This window comes from Marmota flaviventris, chromosome 7 (genome assembly GCF_047511675.1).
Source record: "Marmota flaviventris isolate mMarFla1 chromosome 7, mMarFla1.hap1, whole genome shotgun sequence".
NCBI lineage: Eukaryota > Metazoa > Chordata > Mammalia > Rodentia > Sciuridae > Marmota > Marmota flaviventris.
Window position 1 is genome coordinate 38,631,317 of NC_092504.1, and position 22,387 is coordinate 38,653,703.

General features: G+C 38.3%; 2 protein-coding genes and 1 pseudogene across 4 annotated transcripts in view; all 3 read right to left on the reverse strand.

The window, feature by feature from the left end:
- Corin (corin, serine peptidase) overlaps positions 1-4,513 on the reverse strand; it is a 280,126-nt gene extending 275,613 nt beyond the window's left edge. Inside the window, exon 1 of the mRNA XM_027937642.2 lies at positions 4,244-4,513. Coding sequence (XP_027793443.2) covers positions 4,244-4,513 — 270 coding nt within the window. The remainder of the gene's footprint in view (positions 1-4,243) is intronic.
- An 8,056-nt stretch (positions 4,514-12,569) lies between these two features.
- Positions 12,570-13,120, reverse strand: LOC114094454 (armadillo repeat-containing protein 7 pseudogene; annotated as a pseudogene).
- Positions 13,121-14,320: 1,200 nt separating this feature from the next.
- Nfxl1 (nuclear transcription factor, X-box binding like 1) overlaps positions 14,321-22,387 on the reverse strand; it is a 51,890-nt gene continuing 43,823 nt past the window's right edge. For 2 of the 3 annotated variants that reach the window (XM_071614260.1, XM_027936573.3), the window contains exons 20-23: positions 20,282-20,386; positions 18,523-18,609; positions 17,683-17,736; positions 14,321-15,398 (exon numbers count right to left, since the gene is read on the reverse strand). In XM_071614260.1, the coding sequence (XP_071470361.1) occupies positions 15,225-15,398; positions 17,683-17,736; positions 18,523-18,609; positions 20,282-20,386 (420 nt within the window). In that variant the 3' untranslated portion in view covers positions 14,321-15,224. Of the gene's footprint in view, positions 15,399-17,682; positions 17,737-18,522; positions 18,610-20,281; positions 20,387-22,387 lie in introns of those variants that run through there. The other variant, XM_071614261.1, reaches the window with a different exon arrangement.

Sequence of the window (22,387 nt, forward strand, 5' to 3'; positions counted from 1 at the left end):
TGGACAGGAAACTTTTAATTACCCTAGAGTCTCATTAAAAAAGAAAGCTCATTCAATGAAGGGGCTATTCTATCTGTGCTGTCCTATACAGTAACCGCTGGCCAAATGTGATTACTGACCACCTGAAATGTGCTCAGGGAGACAGAGAACTGAATTTTTAATTTGATTTAATTTGATTAATGTAAATTTACATAACCACATGTGCCTGGCAGCTCCTTTATTATATAGAAAAGGTTTAGAATCACAGGAATCTGATTATGGAAAAAAAGGTCTGGGAAGTCTCCTCACTGAATCTGAGATGGGACCAGCTCCTCAAATAAAAACAGGTTAGGGACCAAATAGCCAAAGCCATTTTGATCAAAAAAAAAAAAAAAAAACGGGAGGCATCACATCATATAATTTCAAAATATATTACAAAGCAACAGTAATCAAAAAATCTCGTACTGGCATAAAGACAGACATATGAACTAATGGAACAGAATAGAGAGCCTGAAAATAAAACCAGGCAGGCAGATATAGATAGATAGATAGATAGATAGATAGATAGATAGATAGATATCTCCATATCCATCTGATCTTTGAGAGGAGTGCTCAGAATACACAAGGGGAAAAGATAGTTTCTTCAACAGATGGTAATGGAAAAACTGAATAGCCCCATGCAATAGAATAAAATTGAACCTTTATCTCACATCATTCACAGAACCCAAATAAAAAGTAGATTAAGGACTTGAAGATTAAGATCTGAAACCATAAAACTCATGGAAGTAAACAGAGGAAAATCTTTCTGGCATTGGCAGTTGCAATAATTTCTTGGATATAACACCAAAACCATGAGCAACAAAAGCAAAAATGGACAAGTAAAACAAACTCAAACTAAAAAGCTTCTGCACTGCAGAGGAAACAACCAACAAAACAAAAAGTCAGCTAGAGACTGGGAGTAAATATTTACAGATCATATATCTGAAAAAGGGCTAATTTCCAAAATCTATAAGGAAACCCTATAACTCAATAGCGAAAATAAACAAATAAATAAATAATTTTAAAATGGGTAAAAAGCCTGGATACACATTTTCCCAATGAAATCAGACAAATGGACAACAGGTATGTGAAAATTTACTCAGTGTCACTAACAATCAGGGAAATGAAAATAAAAACCACAATGAAGCTGGGGTGCTGGGGTTCCTGTCTATAATCCCAGTGACTCAGGAGGCTAAAGCAGAAGGATCACAAGTATGAAGACAGCCTGGGCAACTTAGCAAGGCCCTAAGCAATTTAGTGAGACCCTGTCTCAAAATAAATATAAAAAGAGTTGGGGATGTGGCTCAGTGGTAAAGTGCCCCTAAGTTCAATCTCCAGCCAAAAAAAATTTAAAAATAGGACTACTTTTATATGATCCAGCAATCCCACTTCTGGATATATAACCAAAGGAGTTAAAAGTAGGACCTTGAAGAAATGTTTGCATTCCCTTCTTCATTACAGCATTATTCACAATAGCCAAGACATGGAAGCAGCCTAAATGCTCTTTGATGGATGGATGAAGAAAATATGGTATACACATACAATGTAATTACTAAGCCTTAAAAAAAAAAAGAAGGAAATCTGCCATTCCCAACAAGGTGGTTGAATCTGGGAGCCATTATGCTAAATGAAATAAACCAGACACAGAAGGACAAATACTGCATGATCTCACTAATACAAGAAATCTGAGTCAAATCCATATAAACAGAGAGTAGAATGGCAGTTGCCTGGGGAAGTGGGAAAGGGGAAGACACTGGAAAATGAATGTAAAAGTTTGGTAATGCAAGATGAATGAGTCCTAGAGATCTATTACCTAGCAGACCTACCTGTAGTTTACTGTATAATTAAAATTTTACAAGAGAATAGATCTTCTGCTAAGTGTGTATATACCTAATAATAACAATAAAAAGGGAGCAGAAGTAATCTTTTGGGAGTGACGAATGTTTTTGGCAATGACTTCACAGACACATACATATTCCAAACTCATCAAGTTGTATTTATGAAATATATACAGTCTTTTATTTGTGAATACATCAATAAAGTCATTGTAGGAAAAAAAGATTAGAGAGCCTTCACAGAAAGGATATAGAATGGACACCTATTACATACCTCCAGTACATATGTTTATCTTTAATCCACACAGTATCCTTACAGGTGATCAATAGTATCATCCCTACTTTCTGATGGAGGAAACTGAGGCTCAACAAGATTATTTGAGTGGCCTAGAGCCTTTCAGATTTTAAGGAGTAGAACCAGAGGTCTAACACCAAAGCCTGCACTCTTCCTACTAGGGCATAGCATCTATGGTGCACTTGAGATTTTCTTCCATTTCCCTCCTCTCTAAATAGTACTACAAAAATTGTGTGTGTGTGTGTGTGTGTATTCTGAGAAACAAGCAGGTCTGGGGCTACTTGAATGCTTAGTGTGGATCTAGTGAGCTGTACAAACCAGTATCCTTTAGCCAAACTGTACCGTTTTCCATCTGGTCAGGTAAAGCGGAATGTCAGAAACAGTGATGGGGCAGAGGAGGCATGAATTCCTTCTTGCTAAATAACTTAGTAGGGTAGAAGTGGCAGGTTAAATAAACCTTCCTCCCTTGGAAATACTCAGCAAGATTTGGTGTTACAGCTCTCCTGGTTCCCAGGGAGCTCTCATTACATGGGCTTTAGAGACATGCAGAAATCCTAAGGGCACATATCTTTGTATTTAAGGAGGCTGGAGGTGAAGGCAAGAGGAAAAATGAGGAACAAGACACCTCATTACCAGTGAGATTTAAAACTACAGGTTGTAGAAAGGGACTGTGTTACCCCTCTGGAGACAGGGGGCTGCTCAACTCCTTCCCCAACTTCCTGTCTGTCTCATCCTATCCTGGCAAGGAACTTTCAGGAAAGAGCTCTCTACCCCCTGAAAAAAAGCTTTACAGTATATTGTGGTTTTGAGATTTATGTGATTCCACAAAAATGGAATAACTTTTAAAATAGTTCATCCTAGTGAAACCTTTAGTATCCTGGGTAGGAGTCTGTGGAAAACCTAACTGCTCACATGACCTCTCTCACATATCTACACAGACACCTAGTCTAAATTTCAAAAATCCAGGAAACTGATTTAGGGGACTGATTTTGTACCCATTCTCACACAGTAAAACTATTGGGATCCTACTAAATGCAAACAAACAGGTGAATGTTGGTAATAATGACACTGTGACCAAGGGGTGAAAAAGCATGGTGTCTTTTCATTCTCTTGTGTTAGTCCAAAATTAATGTTTATAGCATTAAAACATTACTCCTGGAACCCAGGAGTTCCAGCACTTTAATTTCAAAACTTTCTACTAAAATAGACAACAATCACCCATGAGTCCTCTTCATTCCCTTTTTGGCAGAGGTCTTAGGTTGTTTCGCAGAGTTTTGCTTCCATCAGAAAATTACTCCAAATTTTTTAAATGAAATAAAAACTATAAACCACAAATATGCATATAGAAGTTGTTGAAGTCTTGTACAGAAGTTGGTTTTTGCAGCGCATTGTATTCACAAGTTTCCTGCAAGAGGAAAACTCTCCACTTTTTGAATTGCTGGGACAGCGTCCCCTCCCAAACTCCCCGCCCAAGTCCATGGGAAGTCGTGCAAAAAGCGCCTGCACTGCCATCCACCGGCCTCAAGAGTATGACACCAGGACAGGGGCGCCCGCGGCGACGCTGAGGGACTGAGTTCCAGTAGGATCCTACAGGACACCACCCCTCCCCCGCTCGCCCAGCCCGAGGTGTCTGCGGGAAGAGACACCCGTCCGGACTCTGCGCAGCTGGGAGTCTAACAGTAGCGAGCGGATTATGGGGCCCTATTGACGCCAAAGAATGGGTGTTGTAAATTAGGCTTAGTTCCTGGAGGTTCAGGCCAGTGGGCAGCATCCGTAGTGCCCTTCTTTTTATTTCCCTTCCCGAACCTGGGGCAATGTTGTCCCTTCCCAAGACAGGATGTGAGCGTGCAAATCCTAGAGCTTTGAACCTAAGCCTCCCGGCGGCCAGCGCAGGATGTGCCTAGGCGAGTACCCGCGGGAGAGAAAGTTTGTATGCAGGGAACTCAGGAGTTCCAGCACTCCGAAAGTGAGGCGTTGTGGGATGTTGCCACTCAGGATGATCCCGGGGCACACTGGTCGCCAGGGAACCGTGCGCATGTGCTGGTTGTAAAAGAGACAGACACCTAGGCGCGCGCAATTCAGAGAGGAGGCTTACGTCTGGGGCAGGCAAGGCTGCTGCGCAGTCCTTCCAGCTACCGGATGCCTGAAACGAGGGTGCAGAGAGCAAGCCGTGGATCCCAGAGGGGCTGGTTCCGACGGCTCCACCGGCAGCCTCCCCAAGCGCCGGTGTGCGGCTGAGTCCACTGGATGTGCCGCCGGCGCCTGGCGGAAGAGGGACTCTGTAGGAGAGGTAGCAGAGCCCCTGGCAAGCAGAGCGGGATCTCCGGACCGAGCCAACTCGAAAGCTGAAGGACACCCTGCCCATGACCCTGGAGAGTCTCAGAGGCAAGGTAAGTGGTCCGCGTGCCCCAGTACTAGCTGCAAGGCGCTGAGCGCAGCACTGAGAAAGACAGAGCTCACCGACGGCGGGGAAGGAGGTGGTACCCAGGGGAAGGAGGGGACTGCGGCGGGAAGGGTTGACCCTGAATTCACCTGGACTCGAAGGCCACCGGACCTCTCTTCGGCAGGAGCGTGGATCGTGGATCCTACCGGCTTTGGGACCCCAGCTCGGCGGTAGCGCTCTTCCAGAGCGAGGGCAGGGGACCGTTTCGTGAACATGTCTCGCTTATTCCTCTGTCCACTCTTATCTTGATCGCTTTTCTCTCTTCTATGTGTCCCTGGGAGAGGCACTACAGATGCCTTTCTCCTTACTCAGGAAGAGACAAGTTGTACTTCAAGGGACAGGAGTCCCATGTTTTGTCGGTTCGACAAATCCCACCCGCGGACCACTCCCTCCCTTCACTCTGGGTCCTACCCATAATAACCCTTAATGACAGATCCTCCATATACCCCCCTCCCCACTACACACACCCTTGCATTCAAAGAAGTTATTCATCAGAGGCAGAGGGAAAGCCAAGGGTCTGCTAATCTCCCCAGGAAAACTTACACTCCCCAGGACAGCAGAAAAGGACATGGTGATTAAGTCTGGGATGTCAGAGTGGTTGGGAGGAAAAGGGTTACTTTTCTCCATGTTCTTATCACATCCTAGACCACTTCCTTTTAGCCAGAAAGTAGTCAAGCAAAAATCAGAAAACTGCATCCACTGACAATATCAAGCTTGTTATCTTAAAAAAAGATGTAACCTTTGGAAAGCAACTATTATTTGCATTATACAAATGGAAATTTGCCTTGTTACAGGTTTAGTGAAGAAACTGCCTTTGCTGAGGGCTCAGGGACACGGGAGAACCCCAACCTGCTTCATAAACTACCTATGGGATTTCTTGCCATAGTATCCAGAGGCTGAACCAAGAAACCAACAAATCCTGCCTGTCATGAACAAGCAACCAGTTTTCCTATAAGGCAGCACCAAAGAGATCACTGGAGATATTCACAACGGGAGGGAGACAGACTTCATTGAGTTTTTCTTAGAAATAACTATCCACTTTCAGCCAGGATCTTATGAAAATTTCAAAAATTACTCATGAGGTTATTTATTAAACTTATTTTCATTATTTAAAGGAGGCCATGTTTAGTCAACAACATATATTAGGCACCTGCTCCTTTAGTATTATTTCTAGGGGGAAAAGGGTATATGCATTAGAAAATTTGGGGTGAAACTGGTATTTTGTTCCTAAAATGAGATGTGACGGTTGGAACACTGATCCCACGCTTTTCTAACATAAGATTCAGAATACAGTATCTAACAAGTTTATCATAACTTACAAAAATTAGGCTCTTAGTACTTGGCAGGCTATGTCCTAAGCACTTCGCATGCATTCTACTTACATTCACTTATTTTACTTCTACCAAACACTTTGAAGTAGGTGCTATCACTACCTTTATTTTAGAGATGAAATAGCAGAAACCAGCCTAACATTATACAGCTAGCAAGTAGCTGAACTGGGATTCCCCAGAGGCAGTGTGATTTCAGGATTGAGCTCTTCCTAATAGAGATTCTGCCTCATCAAGCACTATCACCACAGGGGTGCTTGCCTGAGAATCAAGAGCCTAGGAGATTCATCTGTCATCTCCAACGTGAGCAAGTCCCAGTCTTTCTAGGCCACAGTTAACTCAGTTTATGAGCTAAGCATTGATTGGATTCAATCACCAAGGTTTCTTACAGGCATGCTGAAGCCATGTGAGTTTCTATTTCATCTCCTTTCTTTTCCACTTTCTGCCCTCTGGTGGAGGTGCTACAGGAACTAGTGAAGTAAAGTAGCTAAATCAAGGGACTTGAGAGGGTAGATCAGTCTCCCTGGTTCTTGCACCACTACAGTGTTCCCCTCAGAACTAAAGCATATCACACCAATAGTATAAATTGTGTATTCCTTAAACATAAACATGGAGAAGCCAACCAGTTCTACTTACCAATAGCACCAGAGTGTTTGAGATAGGTATTCTTTGCATGACGGTAATGATATAAAATCTATTTTTATTTTCTTTGTATCAAACTTTTGTAAAGAATCAAAATATTAGAAGTTCATAACATATTCTGCTCGCACAGTAATCCTGAATGACCTATTAATTATTCCTGTGTAAAAATTTTTGATACATTTGCATTTCAACTTTTTTTTAAAGTGATAACCATCATCCAGTTTCTTGATATACTTTAAATTTTACAAAAAGAAACATTTCTGGCCCTTTGAAATTTTTTTTGTTCTAATATTCCAAGCATACATCCAACTAGTTTGATCATTTTGAAGGAAAAAAACACATTAAACACTAAAGGGAAGACATACCCACAACTACCATAATATTTTCTTGTCCAGTGAAACATTCATCATATGATAAAGTAACTTGTGTAGATGTTCTGTTTGCTGTTCCTAATATTTCTGGCATATCAATCCCCTACTCTAATAGTCACTGGGAAGAAAGTAACAAGAACCAGCCTTGTAGGAAATTCCCAAGAAATTTTATTTTTAGCAGTCTGATACATTCACCGCTACACTGGAGACACATACTGCAATTTGACTGCTTAAATGTTCTTACCTTTGGTCAGCACCTGCCTGGTCCTCCCAGGGATAGTGCACCCTTAGAGACAGTGACCACACAAACAAAAAAGTGAGATGCCTCCCTCAGTGCGCAATAGATTTTTTTCTGATTTGGGGTCCAATTTTCTTTTCTTTTTTTTAGTTGTAATGGACACTATCTTTATTTATTTATTTTTATACGGTGCCGAGGATCGAACCCAATGCCTCACACTCATGAGGCAGGCGCTCTACCACTGAGCTACAGCCCAGCTCCTGGGGTCCATTTTTCAAGAGAAATCTTACAGTTATGACATTAAGACACATTCATCATTATAAGACTTTTTAAAGCACTATGTGCCAAGCACTTCACCAAGTGACATATAGTTTGTTTCTAATTCTTGAAACAAATTTAATGTTCTCTATTATAAGAATTAGCCTACCTCATAAAACTTATGGAGATTCAATAAATATTTAAAATATTTTTTTAAAAAGTGCAAATACATAATAGCTAAAACATATTGTGAAGCACACTCTTCATTACTTCCTGTCACCATTTTACAGAACAGGAAACTTAAGCTTACAGAATATAAATAACTTGCCTAAGACCTCACAACTAGGAAGTGGTAGAGCCATAATTGGAGCCCAAGTAATCTGGGACAACAGATTAATTAACCCCTACCTCTGTAGCACAGTTATTAAGATGATGGAAATGTCCAAGGAGTTTACAGCCTAAAATTACTCTGTGAATTCATTCATTCATCTAAGAAACACTTATTTAGCAATGTAATGAGTTAGTACCCCAACTCCCTCAAAAGATCAGTGCACCAGACTCTCAGAATGTGACCTTCCTTGTTTGGAAATAGTCTTTGCACATGAATGATAAAATCATACTAGAACAAAATGGGCCCCAAATCCAAGGACCATGTCCTTATAAGGCAAAAAAGAACACAGATATCAAGAAGGCAATGTGAAGACAGAGGCATAGTGTGCAGTTATGCATCTAGAAGCCAAGAAATGCCAGAAATTAATACACACTACAGGAGAGGCATGAGACAGTTTCTCCCTCAGGGAATCCAAAGGAACCAACTGGCTGACTCCTTCTGGGCTTCAGGCCTTCTGCACTGTGAGAGAATAAAGTTCTGCTTTTTAAAACACACACACACACACACACACACACAGTAGTTATTTGCTATGGTAGCCTTAGGAAACTAATACCGACATTAACTGTGTAACTAGGCACAGTTCCCCACTCCATGGTTATAGCAATAAATAATACTGTACTCCTGCCCTTGTGGAGCTTACATTCTAGTGAAGGAGATAAGTAATAAGCAAATACATAAGAACAGGTACTCTTTAGTGCAATCAGAGGAAATACCATAAAACAGAGGTCAGCCAGATGAGGGTGATAAGAGTGAGGGTGAGTGAATCTTTCCAGGTGTGTTTTAACCTGAATCTGGATTGTGGAATTCCATGATATGCGTGAATTTTTTATAGTTCCATTTAAATACATATCTCATTCCTAATGAGAAAGAAAACTTAACAAGTACAGAAGCTCAGCAAACAAATGACCTAATCTCACTCAATATACCAAGATTCTAAAATACATGAAAATGGTTTCCCAGATGGATAACTGGTCTCTCGTCTCTTAAAAAGTCTCTAGAAAGCACTGGGGCTCCCAGTTCCTGGCATTACTCCTAAATTTGTATCTCTTCCAGGAGGTGATAGCCAATTCACTGCTTCTTCCTCATTCCAGGACTCGAGACCCAAGGTTAGGTGGATCTAATCAATAGAGGGCAATATTCACAAGCCAAAGCGGGGACAGCTATCTCACAACAATTCTAGCTTTAGAGCTAACCACCTCTTACTTCCCCAGAGATGTGCACAGGTTAAAACAGCTGGGGCAGTATCCTAGGTCCCCACAAATTTCTCTGGCAGCTTTCCCCCCTTAAGATCTTGTCTCTCTTGGGCTGGGGTTATGGCTCAGCGGTAGCTCACCTAGCACATGCCCAGGCGCTGGGTTCGATCCTCAGTACCGCTTAAAAATAAATAAAACAAAGGTATTGTGTCCAACTACAACTAAAAAATGTTTTTTAAGAAAAGATCCTGTCTCTTTACTCCCCCAGATCTGATCACAGAAATGTTGGCTCCTGCTGTAAATTTAGTGTTCTTGATTCAACACTCAACTAATCAATTATTCTTCTATAGATCAGAGTGTCATCCACTGTGTTAGTAATTTTGATTGAAAAAGGCTTGATGTGGGAGCTCGGGTTGTGGCTCAGTGGAAGAGCACTTGTCTAGCATGTGTGAGGCACTGGGTTTGATTCTCAGCACCACATAGAAAAATAAAATAAATAAAATACAGGTCCATCAACAATTAAAAAAAAAAAAAGGCTGGATGAAGCCCAAAGGTCCCAAAGCCTAATAGAAAGTCACCTATCACAATGAGCTGATGATTGCACAGAAGTTTCTTTCTACTGCTATCTACTATCTTATTATTGCTATCTTAACCTGGCTTACTTGGTTTTCTGCTTAGGTAAAGGGACCTACAGCACAGATTATATGAGGGTGGAGTCTTCTACTATATTCACTGTACCAAGCATCTACACAAAAACATTTCTTGAAAAGAAATGAAAATTTAAAAGTAAATCTCTCCATACTTGGTCTTAAAATTCTTACAAGTAGCCAGGTGCAGTGGTGCATGCCTATAATCCCAGCAGCTCAAGAGGCTGAGGCAGGAGGATGGTAAGTTCAAAGCCAGCTTCAGCAAAAGTGAGGTACTAACCAACTCAGTGAGACCCTGTCTCTAAATAAAATACAAAATAGATCTGGGATGTGGCTCAGTGGTGGAGTAGCCCTGCGTTCAATTACCGGTACCCCTGCCCCTCCCCACCAAAAATTCTTACAGGTCATCTCTAAACAATTACTAGACTCTCATCTATATTTAAAAGTTTTAACAGCTGTAGTTATAAAGTTCATAGATTATAAACTCTTTAAAAAAAAAGCAATATATTAAATGCTGTGTTTCAATAGTTTCTTTGGTAATTTCAGTAATAAGTACACTATTTATTGGAGGTTATTTAAATTTAATTTAGATGTGAATAGTATATTAATTGAAATACAAACAATAGGTACTGGAGATCTCTAAGTTTTAAACTGAAAATCTTGAACATTTTGATATGCATTCTGCAAATTTAAAATAATAAGCTAAAAACTCAGTTTTTACATTATGTATTATGTATAGAACATATTACATTGTGTTAATGCCACAACGTAAGTAAGAAAATAAGACCAACATATTCACAATTTTATCTAGGCCATTCTTAGAGGCTATTTGATAACTTTTTCCATTCCTTCTTTAATTGGTTCAGATTGAAGCAAAAAGGACAATGTGTACTGCTTTATTTCTCTCAGAACAAATTAGCGTTAAGTATTTAAATAATTTAACTTCCCTTTGACCTTAAAGAACATAATTTACTTCCTCCTTCCTGATTCAATCCACTTCAGCTCATCATGCAGTGGTTTCTGCAGATCTTCCTGCCACTCATTCAGGACAAAGGGGAAGCCATAGGAACTGAAGTCAAGCATCACTGTTTGAATTAGAGCACAATATCCTCACTCATCTTCCTCCCCACTTTTACTCTTGCCCTACCCTGTTATAGTCCTTTCATACACAGAAGCCAGCAATCGCAAAAAAAAAAAAAAAAACCTCTTCCCTGCTAAAAACCTTCCAATGATGTCCACTGAAATTAGACTAAAACTCAAATCCAAGAATATCAAACACCATAGCAAATGGCCTAGACTACTCCCTCTATCAATTTCATTAAGCGCCAGCTACACCAACGCTTCTTTCTGGTCCTCAGTCATGTCAAGCATCTCCCAAACTTACAGACTTTATACTCCTTACTTTCTTTTATCTCATGGACTTTTCTCTCAGATTTTCAGATGGAAGCCATTCCAGTCACAGTGGCTCAAATATCTCTTAGAGGGACTCTCTCAGCCTAAATTAAGTGGTCCTCTTTCGCCCCAATTTCCATCACTTTCTATAAACTTTTTTTTGGTCTTTTAAAATCCTTTATTTGAGAAAGGAGAGGGACAGGAGCCCTGGGTAGGCACAGCTAGAACAGGGGCTGGTAAGAAAGGTTTCTCTCCCTCTGTCTTCCTCCATCCATGGCTCCCACCCTACTTCCACACCCTCTTGGATAGCATTTCTCTAGCATGGTCTTTCTATGGCCATCTAAGGGCCTTAAGAAAGGCCAAGACCCTCCATTTTTCCTGAACCACAACTTTCCATTGGGACCACACTCCTTTCTCTGTTGATCAGCATTGTGGGGCACACACATCTCTTCCTCTGTCTTGCGCATCATCCTTTCACTTATGTCTCTGAAATCCATGGGCCTGAGCGAACATTTCAGGGCAAGCCTCCCCTCTGTAACCACTACCTGTGACAGCAGAGGAGGGCCAAGCTTTTGGTTGGAGGCCGCAGAGCAGTGAGGAGAGAAGATGCAGCTCCAAGCACTCCTGCCTTTATTCTGATGTGTCATCACCCTTAGGGGCTTGGTCTTAATGCCTACTGGCCATGGCCATGTTAACACTCATTGGGCTGCATCACAAGGTCAAGGACCGCATCTTCGTCTTTGAAACCTTTATATAATGTCTACCAGATAGAAGGGCTATGGAGACAGTTAATTCTAGGCCACCGAGTTACAAAAGTTGGTGTCCACCATGTCCAGAAGCCTAGCTAGGAAACTTGAGAAGGAGGTGTCCATCCTCCATTGCCCTGGAGGGACGGGTGTGACACCTTCTCAGCTTCCCAGGGCTCGAGTTCTTTTTTTTCCCCCTTGTAGTACTGGGGTCAAACCCAGGATCTAGTACATGCTAAGTACACACTCCATCACTGACCTACACCCCCACCCCTTGAGGTCCAGTGATGAGACTTCTCATTTCTACCCTTCAAAATTATTACAGACACTTATGGTTAAAAGCTAATCCTCTCATTTCCTCAGGCACAGACACCTCTCCAAAGCCTCAGTTCTAGCTTTGCTCCCTAGCACAACCTTGTGCTGTCTGTCTCTGGATTTAGGGACCCATGCTTCTGAATTCAGGGTGTGAGCTTGGAAATGGGTGGCACTGTGGGTAGATCCTCCACTTGCAGTTTGTTGAGAGTGCCAGCCCACGAAATAGCACCAGCTTTGACTTCCTCCATGTGCCTCAAAGTCTGGCATCCTATTGCCTTTTCATCACAGCATAAACATCTGTCGTGCTGAAAAACTTCACCTTTAAGATGCTAGAAAAAACACCACTTTTGACAGAATGTGCTCCCCTGCTTCCCCACCAGGATTGTGTTCCCCATCAACAACCGTGTCACAGTATTGAGAGTTGCCTTGGGTCACGGCTGGTGCAGGCCCTTAGTCATTAGCAGTGGGCTTGCCAGCTGCAAGCTTCTGCCACCCGACTTGGGGAACAGAAATCCTCCAGGAAGATCTAGGCCAGGTTCTGGAGTCTTGTGTTGGCTCAAAAAGAGAAGTGCAGCCTGCACTGGGCCAACAGCATGGAAGTCAGCTCAGGGTGGGAGCTGGCATCTGGTGAGCTCAGGTATATGAGCATGGTTACTGCAGACAACACTGTCTCCTCATTGGGATTGGACAAGCAGTTGCTGACAAGCAGGATACTGCCTGTATGCAAGATATGGTCCTGTTGGTCCTGTCTGAGCATAGGTTGCAGAGGCCCCTAACAACAAACTCCACCAGGTTCTCATTCTCTTCTGACAAAGAATCAAGCAATATATCCAGGACTTGTAGTTGTCACAGATACTGGTATTTGCAGGGGTCACAGGCAAAGCTGGCAAGATTGGCAAGGACTTGGTACTTGGCATCCCAGCTTTCAGATTCCTGGAATTCCATAAGCAGTGCCTAAAAATACCCCAGCTGCCTGATGTGGGGTTCTACCTTTGGCTTCTGGACCATGGTTGGAGCAGCAGAGGACTTTCAGGGGACTAATGGGAGAGAGGGAAAGGCAAGGCTGGAAAGCCTAAAAGAACCTCACCTGGCTCTCCACAGGTGGACAGGACAGAATATGGGTTTCTTTTCTAGGTTCAGATTCTGCAAAACTTGTAGATGGAACTGAGATGTGAAGGATGAGGAGTTGGCTTCAAAACTGAGAGACAGGAAGGCAGCCGCCAGCTGGGGCAGGAGATGCAGACAGGAGTACAGCCACAACTCCTGCTCATTTCTTATGTTTTAACACCACTTATCACATATGAAATCATACTCATTTTCTATACATTTACTTCCTGCCTCCTCTCCTCTACCCCTAAGCAGCACCCCAAAAGATCACAATTATCTCCAGCACCTAAAGTTCCCAGTAAAGGAAACATATCTGTTGAATGAAACAGTGAATGAATAGCTGTGTGACTTTGGGTAAATTAAGTTCTCCGCTAGCCAAACAAAACAAGGCAGCTCAATTTTTCATTCATTCAATCTCCTTCCTCCACATACTAAATTCCTTTCCAACAAATGGGAAAGGAAAAAAAAAAAAAAACCTGGCAAGAACAGAAGTTCAACGAACAATAGAAACGAACTAGGAACTAGGCTTCAGGCTTGCTACCTAGGCCAAGATTCTGAAATTCATAATGATGGCTTCCCACCTAGATAACTCATCATTCATATTCCTGAAGATGCATTTTGGTTAGAGCAAGTACTAATGTGAGTGCAGCAGACATCATTTAGAGCTTCTAAAACACCAACCTAGGAATTCTATCACTGGGAAAGGTAAAAAAAAATCAAAACACAAAGTGCATTAAAAAAAGGAATGGGGCTGGGGATGTAGCTCAGTTGGTGGAGTGCTTGCCTTGAATGCACAAGGCCCTGGGTTTGATCCCCAGCACCACACACACACACAAAAAAGGAATGACTCTTCTTCTGGATACTAACCAATACTTGATTCAACAATATGACATTAAAGATTTTTTTAGTTAAACCCAGCAAATTATATAATCTCCCTTTGGACTCATTTAAAACACACTTCTACACTTGTTAATTAAATACTCTTTAGTATTAGAGACTATTTTCTGCATCAATGTTAAGGGTTTTTATACATTGGTACTAATGTATGAAAAGTATTGACTAATAAATATTTTAAATAATAATAATATTCTAAATTACAAATTTGGTTTGAAAAATTTTAATGAAAACAATCATACAAAAATTAAATAGCAAAACTATTTAAAATGACTTACAATTCAAATAGATTTGGCTTGATGATACTTCTCCACCAGTTTGTTTTCATAAGAACTGATTATTTCTAGCTGTAATCTATTTAGGACTGTGGTAAAGAGAAATAAGAATCAAGTATGTAAAACTTATAACCCCTGTGCTCAGCACATATTGCTCATAAATATTAGTTTTCCTTTTATTACTATCTTAAAAAGAGACATACAAGTTTCATAAAACATGCAAACTTTAGTTAAAAGCTTCTTGCACAAGAAACAGCCATGGGAGGAACCTAGTCCGTCATTTGTTGAAACAAATAAATTTCACTTTAACAATGGATAAAAATTCCTCACAAACTTAACTTCTGAAATCTAATTATAAAGCTTCACATTACAAGAGTTGTTGTAGAGTATCACCTTTTTTAAAAGGTACAAAGTCACATGATCAAGAAAAGTAGCCAATATGAAAACAAAACATGGAGAAATGGTCCTTTTATTGTATATATGGCTGTTTCACCCGAATTTACCAAAAAAAAAAAAAAAAAGAGTTCGTTTGAAATATTAAAACAACTAAGTAAAATACAAGAAAGCGCAATGAATATCAAACATGTAACTCTTACCACTAACTAAGCCTTATGCAATATACAATTTCAATCATGCTTTTAGACAGTGTTATACTGCCCTTTCTAATATACTAATGAAGATAAAGCTTAACATTCTGACTTTCTTACAATATCTAGAGGAGTATACAGAGATGAATGTGAATATATACCATGGCCCACAATATACATTTTCTAATAGTCCAAATTTAACAACTGATCTAACTCCAATCTGAGGTATATTAAAAGATAAAAAATTTTTTAATCCACATCATGGGCAATGTACCATGCAAATAACACGACTGTAACTCCACACACTGGAAGGAGGTAATATTTATATTTTTGCCAAAGTGATAGTTCAACTGCCACTTCATCTCTTTTCCTGTTCTTCTTCCGACGACCCTTCAGTCTGTTCTCAAAAGCCTCCAGTTCAGCCTAAATCAAAACAGTTTCATTTTATTAAATTCTATGTATATGTTGATTTGAATGAAAATAAATCTATTTGGGAAGTTTTAATCGAAATGGTATAAAACAAATACATTAATTTGATTTTTAAAAAAAAAGGAACACCTCTCTCCACTAATGATTATATTTAACAAATAAATAAGCAGAAAGGGAACTGGATAGTAATAGAAGAGATTATTTCAGACTCTAGGCCTGACTTTATGATGCTAAGTATTAAAATTTCTGATTAAATCAAAATACAGACATCATTTTTATGCTTCAACGCCACCTTCTAGCAAGTGCTAAGAGATGCCCAGTGAGAATAAAGATACCTACAATTTTAGTTTTCTTACAATGCAAGTAATAAATATTAGTGACTCACATAAAGAAATTCAAGTGAGTAAAGACAAAGTTGCCAGAACGGAAATTCTTCTTTATCAAATACATTTTTTTAAAAATACATTAAAAACTCTTTAAGGAAACAAAAATGCTTCATCCTTTAATACAAAATGTCTATTTCAGAAAGAATTAAAAACTGGTTCAAATAACTGAAATACAGTTGTTATCAGTTATGGATTTTCATTCTACTGCTAAATACTTGCTAAACTTCTATACGTGTTACTATATCATGACACATTATAGCCCTTATTCACTAAAATATGATAGATATTAAATATATATGTAATATTCATGCAAGGATCTAAATGTTTATTTAACAGAAGGAAATCAAAACTTCAGTTAACCCATTACTGTGGCCAAAAAAACACACCTGAAGAACCCAATAATATACTTATTTAATATAAAGTGGCATTCTTCAATGAGCCCAAAATAAAATATTCCGTATTTGTTTTTGATACATAGAAAAAAACAATGCCACAGTAAAATAAATGACAACTAAATAAATGATAACCCAAAGAGTCAGTAAATGGTGAATACATTTAAGATTTTCATCCATATTTGTTCATAAAAACTAGATAAAGGAAGAAATACCCTAACCTATTTTTTTTTTTTTTTAATTTAGTACTGAAGACTGAACTCAGGGGCACTCCACCACTGAGCCACATCCCCAGCCCTACATTGTATTTTATTTAGAGACAGGGTCTCACTGAATTGCTTAGTACCTTGTTTTTGCTGCGGCTGGCTTTGAACTTGAGATCCTCCTGCCTCAGCCTCCTCAGCTGCTAGGGTTATGAGCATGCGCCACTGTATCTGGCTCCTAACCTACTCTTAATAATTTAATCTTCTAGGATTCCAGCCAACCTGTGTTTCATTGTATTAGCTCTGATAACTTATTTAGAGGATATTAGGCAAATCAACTTTAAAGAATGATAAAATAACAGAGATCATCCTAGCCAATCTTTATCTACCACAAGAACTGTTTCTAAAGTCCTCCTCCAAGTCATGCAGGTTCTAATCCCCTCATTTATGAAGGTGGCAGTTTAGCTGAATAACGCATTTCAAGGTGCAAACTGACAAGTAATTACACCTCACTGTTCAAAAATTAATGTGTTTTGAAGTACATTATCAATACAGGATTAATGGTGTATCAGGAATGTACTTATTATCTAGATAATTACAAAGAAGAGATAATAGTTCTGCATTTAAGGATCTAATGGAAAAATAGGGAATAAATTATTTTTAAAAATCTGTTGATTACTAACAGCACTTATTTGCAACTCAGTAAAAAGGAACTCAAAAACTTTTAGGTGAGTGAAGGCATGGGCTCCACTGTAGTTACAATGATGACATGACACCCTTTCTTCTACTTCCCCAACAAAAAAAGAGTCAAAACTCTTATGGTTGGAAAATGAATGACATTGGCTTGGCAATGATGTAAACTGGGAAAACATGAAATATTTGGGAGTTTGTGAGATCCCATGGCTTCTCAATTTACCTGAAGTAAAGCTTAAGTAGACGACTCAGTTTTGTTTTGTAGCAACCATGTTATTTTCAGTTCAGAATACAGTTGTCTAGTTGAGCACAGTGGCACAAACCTGTAATCCCAGCAACTCTGGAGGCTAAGGCAGGAGGATTGTGAGTTCAAAGCCAGCCTCAGCAATTTAGCAACTTAGTGAGACCCTGCCTCTAATAAAATATAAAAAAGGGCTAGAGATGTGCACTCAGTGGTTAAGCGCCCCTGGGTTCAATCCCCAGTACTCCCCCGAAAAAGAACAGAGTTGTCTACAGCCCCCACTTTATACCTGGCATTTACCTTGTGCTTGCACAAAAAATTATGATGCCAAGAGACACAAATCTGGTTATTTTGTTTGATTACCTGTTGTCTTCGTTTTTCCTCTTCAAGAACAGCTTTGGCTTCTGCTTCTTTTATCTGTTTAGATATATTAAAAAGTAAATTAACAATTTAACTACCAAATTTTATATAAAATTATAACATTTCCTCATTCAGGCTCTAAAAATCCACAGAGGCTTTTGGGAGCCTCAAATTAGAAATCACTTATATGTCAAATTGAGAAGTTTTACTAAGGTACCATCTAGCAGATTGAGGCTGCTAGTAGATGAAGTGTTATTCCTTAACTTATTATAGTAGATGTTAGATACACTTCAAAGCATTAAAACACTATACAGTAAAATGCTTTTAAATTTTCATATTTCCTGTTAAGTTATCATATTAAGAATTTTGAACCAATAATTAAGTTTCACATTTTCCTTAAGTTGAAATTGGCCATTTATTTCAAATGCCCTAACTAGAAGGAAATCCTTTAGTTTCAAACAAAATCAAGAATTTATTAATTGACCGAGTTCACGGGGGGGGGGGGGGGGGACACACCAGTAATATTGGTGACACCGCAAACAGCATAGAATCCCAAAATCTTATTCTTTTATTTTGTTAACCTAATATTCAGGAGGCATAGGCTAACATTAAAACAAATGACCATGACCCAGAGCAAATATACTAACTACGGAAAGCTCAGGTACACATTAGGCAGTAAAAAGCACACCTTGGATTCAAAATAACCTTATAAAACTGGGCTTTTATAACAAAAGCAAAAATATAAGATTTCAAATTCTTTTTATTAAGAACACAAATAAATGTACAAAATAAGTAAATAAAGGCCACTAGCACATAAAAAAATTGTATTTAACAAGATATTACCTCAGATGCTTTCCGCTTCATTTCTTTGCATGTTGCATCACATTCTACTGAAACCTGATTTTCACGTACTTTACTGCATGGCAATTCCTACAAATAATGCAAACTTCAAAGTTTAAATGATCTTTCCTTTAAATTCACAACTGTATGCTATAAAAACATAAAATTTATCCAACAGCTTAAGGTTATAAATATTTAGTAGTCAAGTTCATTAATGTTTAATGATGTAGTTAGAAGTTTGGATATCTTTGTTCCAATAGTGATTACTCCCATTTGTTTCTTTTCATTAGAAGAGTGAAACACCATAAAATTAAAATAATCCACTTAATAATTATTTACTAAGTGCCACAATCAATTTCACTCTAATTTATTTTTGTTCTTTACTTTTCTTTATTGCTTCTTGTTATTCTTCCAGGGAATAAATGTTCTCAAACAGTGCTATCCAACAGAGCTTTCTGGGATAATGGAAATCATCTAAATGTGCACTATTCAGTAGAGTAGCCTTAACCACATATGACAACTAAGCATTTAAAACAAAATATGATTAGACTACCTCAGGAACCAAATGTGAATACTCCTTCCTGTTAATTCACTAAAATACTCATTTAAATAGCCCACATATAACTAGTGCCTATCATCTCTGTGTAAGTCTAAAGATGTTTCTCTCAACTGTTAATGCTTTTTTTCAAAAGTTTAGAATGAAACTCTTCTAAAGCTTATGATTACACTTCATTGCATAAGTACTATAGGTAGCAAACTGTACTTGGATGAAACAAAATATCTCACAGAAAACTGAAGAGACATCTCAGATTATAAGTGGGGCTTGAATACTTATATTTAAATTTTCATGTTTCCTCTTAAGTTATCATATTAAGAATTTAGAATCAATTATTAAGTAAACACCAGGTAGCAACTTGAAATATCAGGCCTACAAATTTAAATGTAGAATTTACCCATCACAGAAAAATATACTTGGAGCTATGGAAATAAATGAAAAGCAAAGGCCCTATAAAAGATCCTCAATAAATACCTGCTTCATGGATGAACAAAAGAGTGAATGTAAAGAGAAAAATAGCACTTAACCTTTGGGAAAGATCATAGGAATATGAAGAAAAAAAGGAGTTACTGGCTGTGTCTGAGATATGGTAAATTGAGGTCAAGATAGAAGAAAGTTTTAAGAGTCTATACTGCCAACAGGGAAGTCAAGAAAAACGAGATCTGAATAAAACTCTTTCCCTTTACAAATTTTACTGAATAGTATACAGTTGGCTTCCACTGGGCCTTTCAATCATTGGTTTTCACCTGTTTATTCCTGTTACAATTATTTTATCTTAAAATAAATTATTTCCCAGTTTAAGTATTATTTCATTTATAAGGTTGTGCACATGAGGTCTTTTTAAGAAAACACTTTCAAAGCACAATACTTATGACGGATTCATAAATCAGAACAAAGCCTAATTCCAGGCCATTTCTTAAACCATGACACCCATTTTATCACACTGCATTGCTTGTTCAAAGACCTTAAATCTAGAGTTCAATGGCTCTATCCATAAAAAGGGCACTGAGCTTGATTCCAACATAAAACTGTCTTTCTTTTATTATTAAATTGAACAAAACACTCATTTTAATTATAATAAAAATATTCTTTAAAATTAGAATACAAAAAATAAAATAAAGTCAAACTACCAAGTCAAATAGACAAAATCAAATCAAACAAGAACAACTTACACAGAAAAGTATTTTATACACTTAAAATACATACCTTTTTTATTCTTTTACAAGGACATCTGAGTTTTACCTTCTGGTTGCAATTAAAGGGACATTCACCAGGATGACACATCTCTTTACATCTATGTCCACAGGGAAGCTAAAATAAAACCAAAATAAAGCAATTACATATTTACATTTTGGTCATATTGTACCCTTTCCCACACCAAGCAACTATTTTAAGGATGAGCCCATCACACATAGGGACCAATTAATGCTGATTAATGAATGAGCTAATTTTTCAATTTTTGGTACATTATTTTAATTATATAGAAATTTTAAACATTCTTCCCAACTCCACGCCAAGATTATCTCAATTATCTCACTGCCAAACTGCAGCTAGTTATAGTTATGTAACTAGGTTTTAGGAAACTGAATATAAAGCAATAAAAGTGATTTTTGCCTTAAAGCATTTCAAAAGAGTACTTCCATGTTCTTCCCTTCCCCATGTGCTGTAAGTGAAATCTTGAGCAATAATGGAAACTATGTCAAAGACAGCTGAGGTGCCCAGCTAACTTGGATCCCTGGATGAATACATGGGACACATTCCTACCCTCCCTGCATTGTGATATGAGAAAGAAAACTTTTTTTTGTCCTTAAGCCACTGTACTGTGTTGTAACTGATTAGCCCTTTACTCCAAAACATATTCTTTGACACTATTTACTAATACCCATGATTCAGGCAGTCCAAACAACTCAGTAATCACCATGACATTTGTATCTCTGGTTTTTAATTATTTCCTATCTTATTATCCCAGTCAAGCTTTCAGATGAAACATTCTTTCCCTATTTATTCAAATATTATCCACACTTCCAGACACAGCTTATATACTATAAAAGCCTAATATGAGTTTGTCTATAAATATATAATAGGAGTAATTTAAAACATCTATTTCTAAATTGTTGTGGTACTGCTGTACTGTCTTGAACTATAGCTAAAAAAACAAATTGTTAGGCACTTCAAATATTTCTGTTTCTCCAACCAGAAAATAAATATACAAATATGCTCTTGGTTAGGGATTAAAATCCAAAACCAGACTACCTGGAACTGATTTAGATTCCCTGTTTACTAACCATGGGACCTAAGGCAAGTCACCTCACTTTTCTGTTTCACATGCTCCGTTTCACTGCAACAAGTGATAACACTTTATAAAGCTGTTGTGAGGTTTAAATGTGTTCAAAATAGTTAGCTATTATAATTTAGTTGAGGGCAATGATCTTATATTTCTTCATGTCCCTCATCTCAAAATCCCTAACAAAGACATCTTTTAAACAGTAGACACCTCAACAAACATTTAAATTCTCCATTTCTGATTCTCTATGATTCACCAGATTGACCTTTCAAACTACTGACTCCATTTACTTTACGAAATTCAGAATTCTCCTCCTGTCTTTAGCCTCTCTCTAGCATACAACTAGGCTTGTTTGCTTTTTCATTTTTAGCCAAGTCATTCAACTCTAAAACTAAGCTTGGATCACTCACATTGTGACTTCCACTAATCCTACCACAGGGAAGGTTACTGCCAGCGTCAGTTTTACACTGGACACTGCTGAAGTACTTTGGTTCTGTTGTTCCCTTCAGATAATTCCAGGCCCTTAATAAGTTCAGTATTTATACTCATATATCAAATACTCGCCTCATAGAGATTTCAAGTCTTTGTATTCCTTTATTCTCACCTTCACTCCTGCAGTGCCTCTAGCCTGACTTTATAAAGAAGACAGACAGCACTGGCTCACCATCTGTCTTCTCTTCCCCTCAAAATAAATAAGATATAGAGATAATTTCTTAATCTTTTCTTAATGTCTGAGAGAATTTTATCAGTCACCTCCAAGAGTATCTATTCTGCTTCAATTTGAAATCAATAATTCTAAGAAGAAAGTGAATAAGGAAATATGTAAAGCCAATAAAGAAACAGAATAATGGCTTCACTGATCAGTATTTTAGTCCTCCAATGCATTGGCAGTTTTTGAAATTAGTGAAAAAGTGTTATTAGTTTTGATTTATATAATTCTGCCTCTTCACAATTTCACTGACGTCTTAAAAGTCTCTCTTTTCTCTGGCTGGGTCTCCTACTTTCAAAATATATATCTCTTTTCTCTA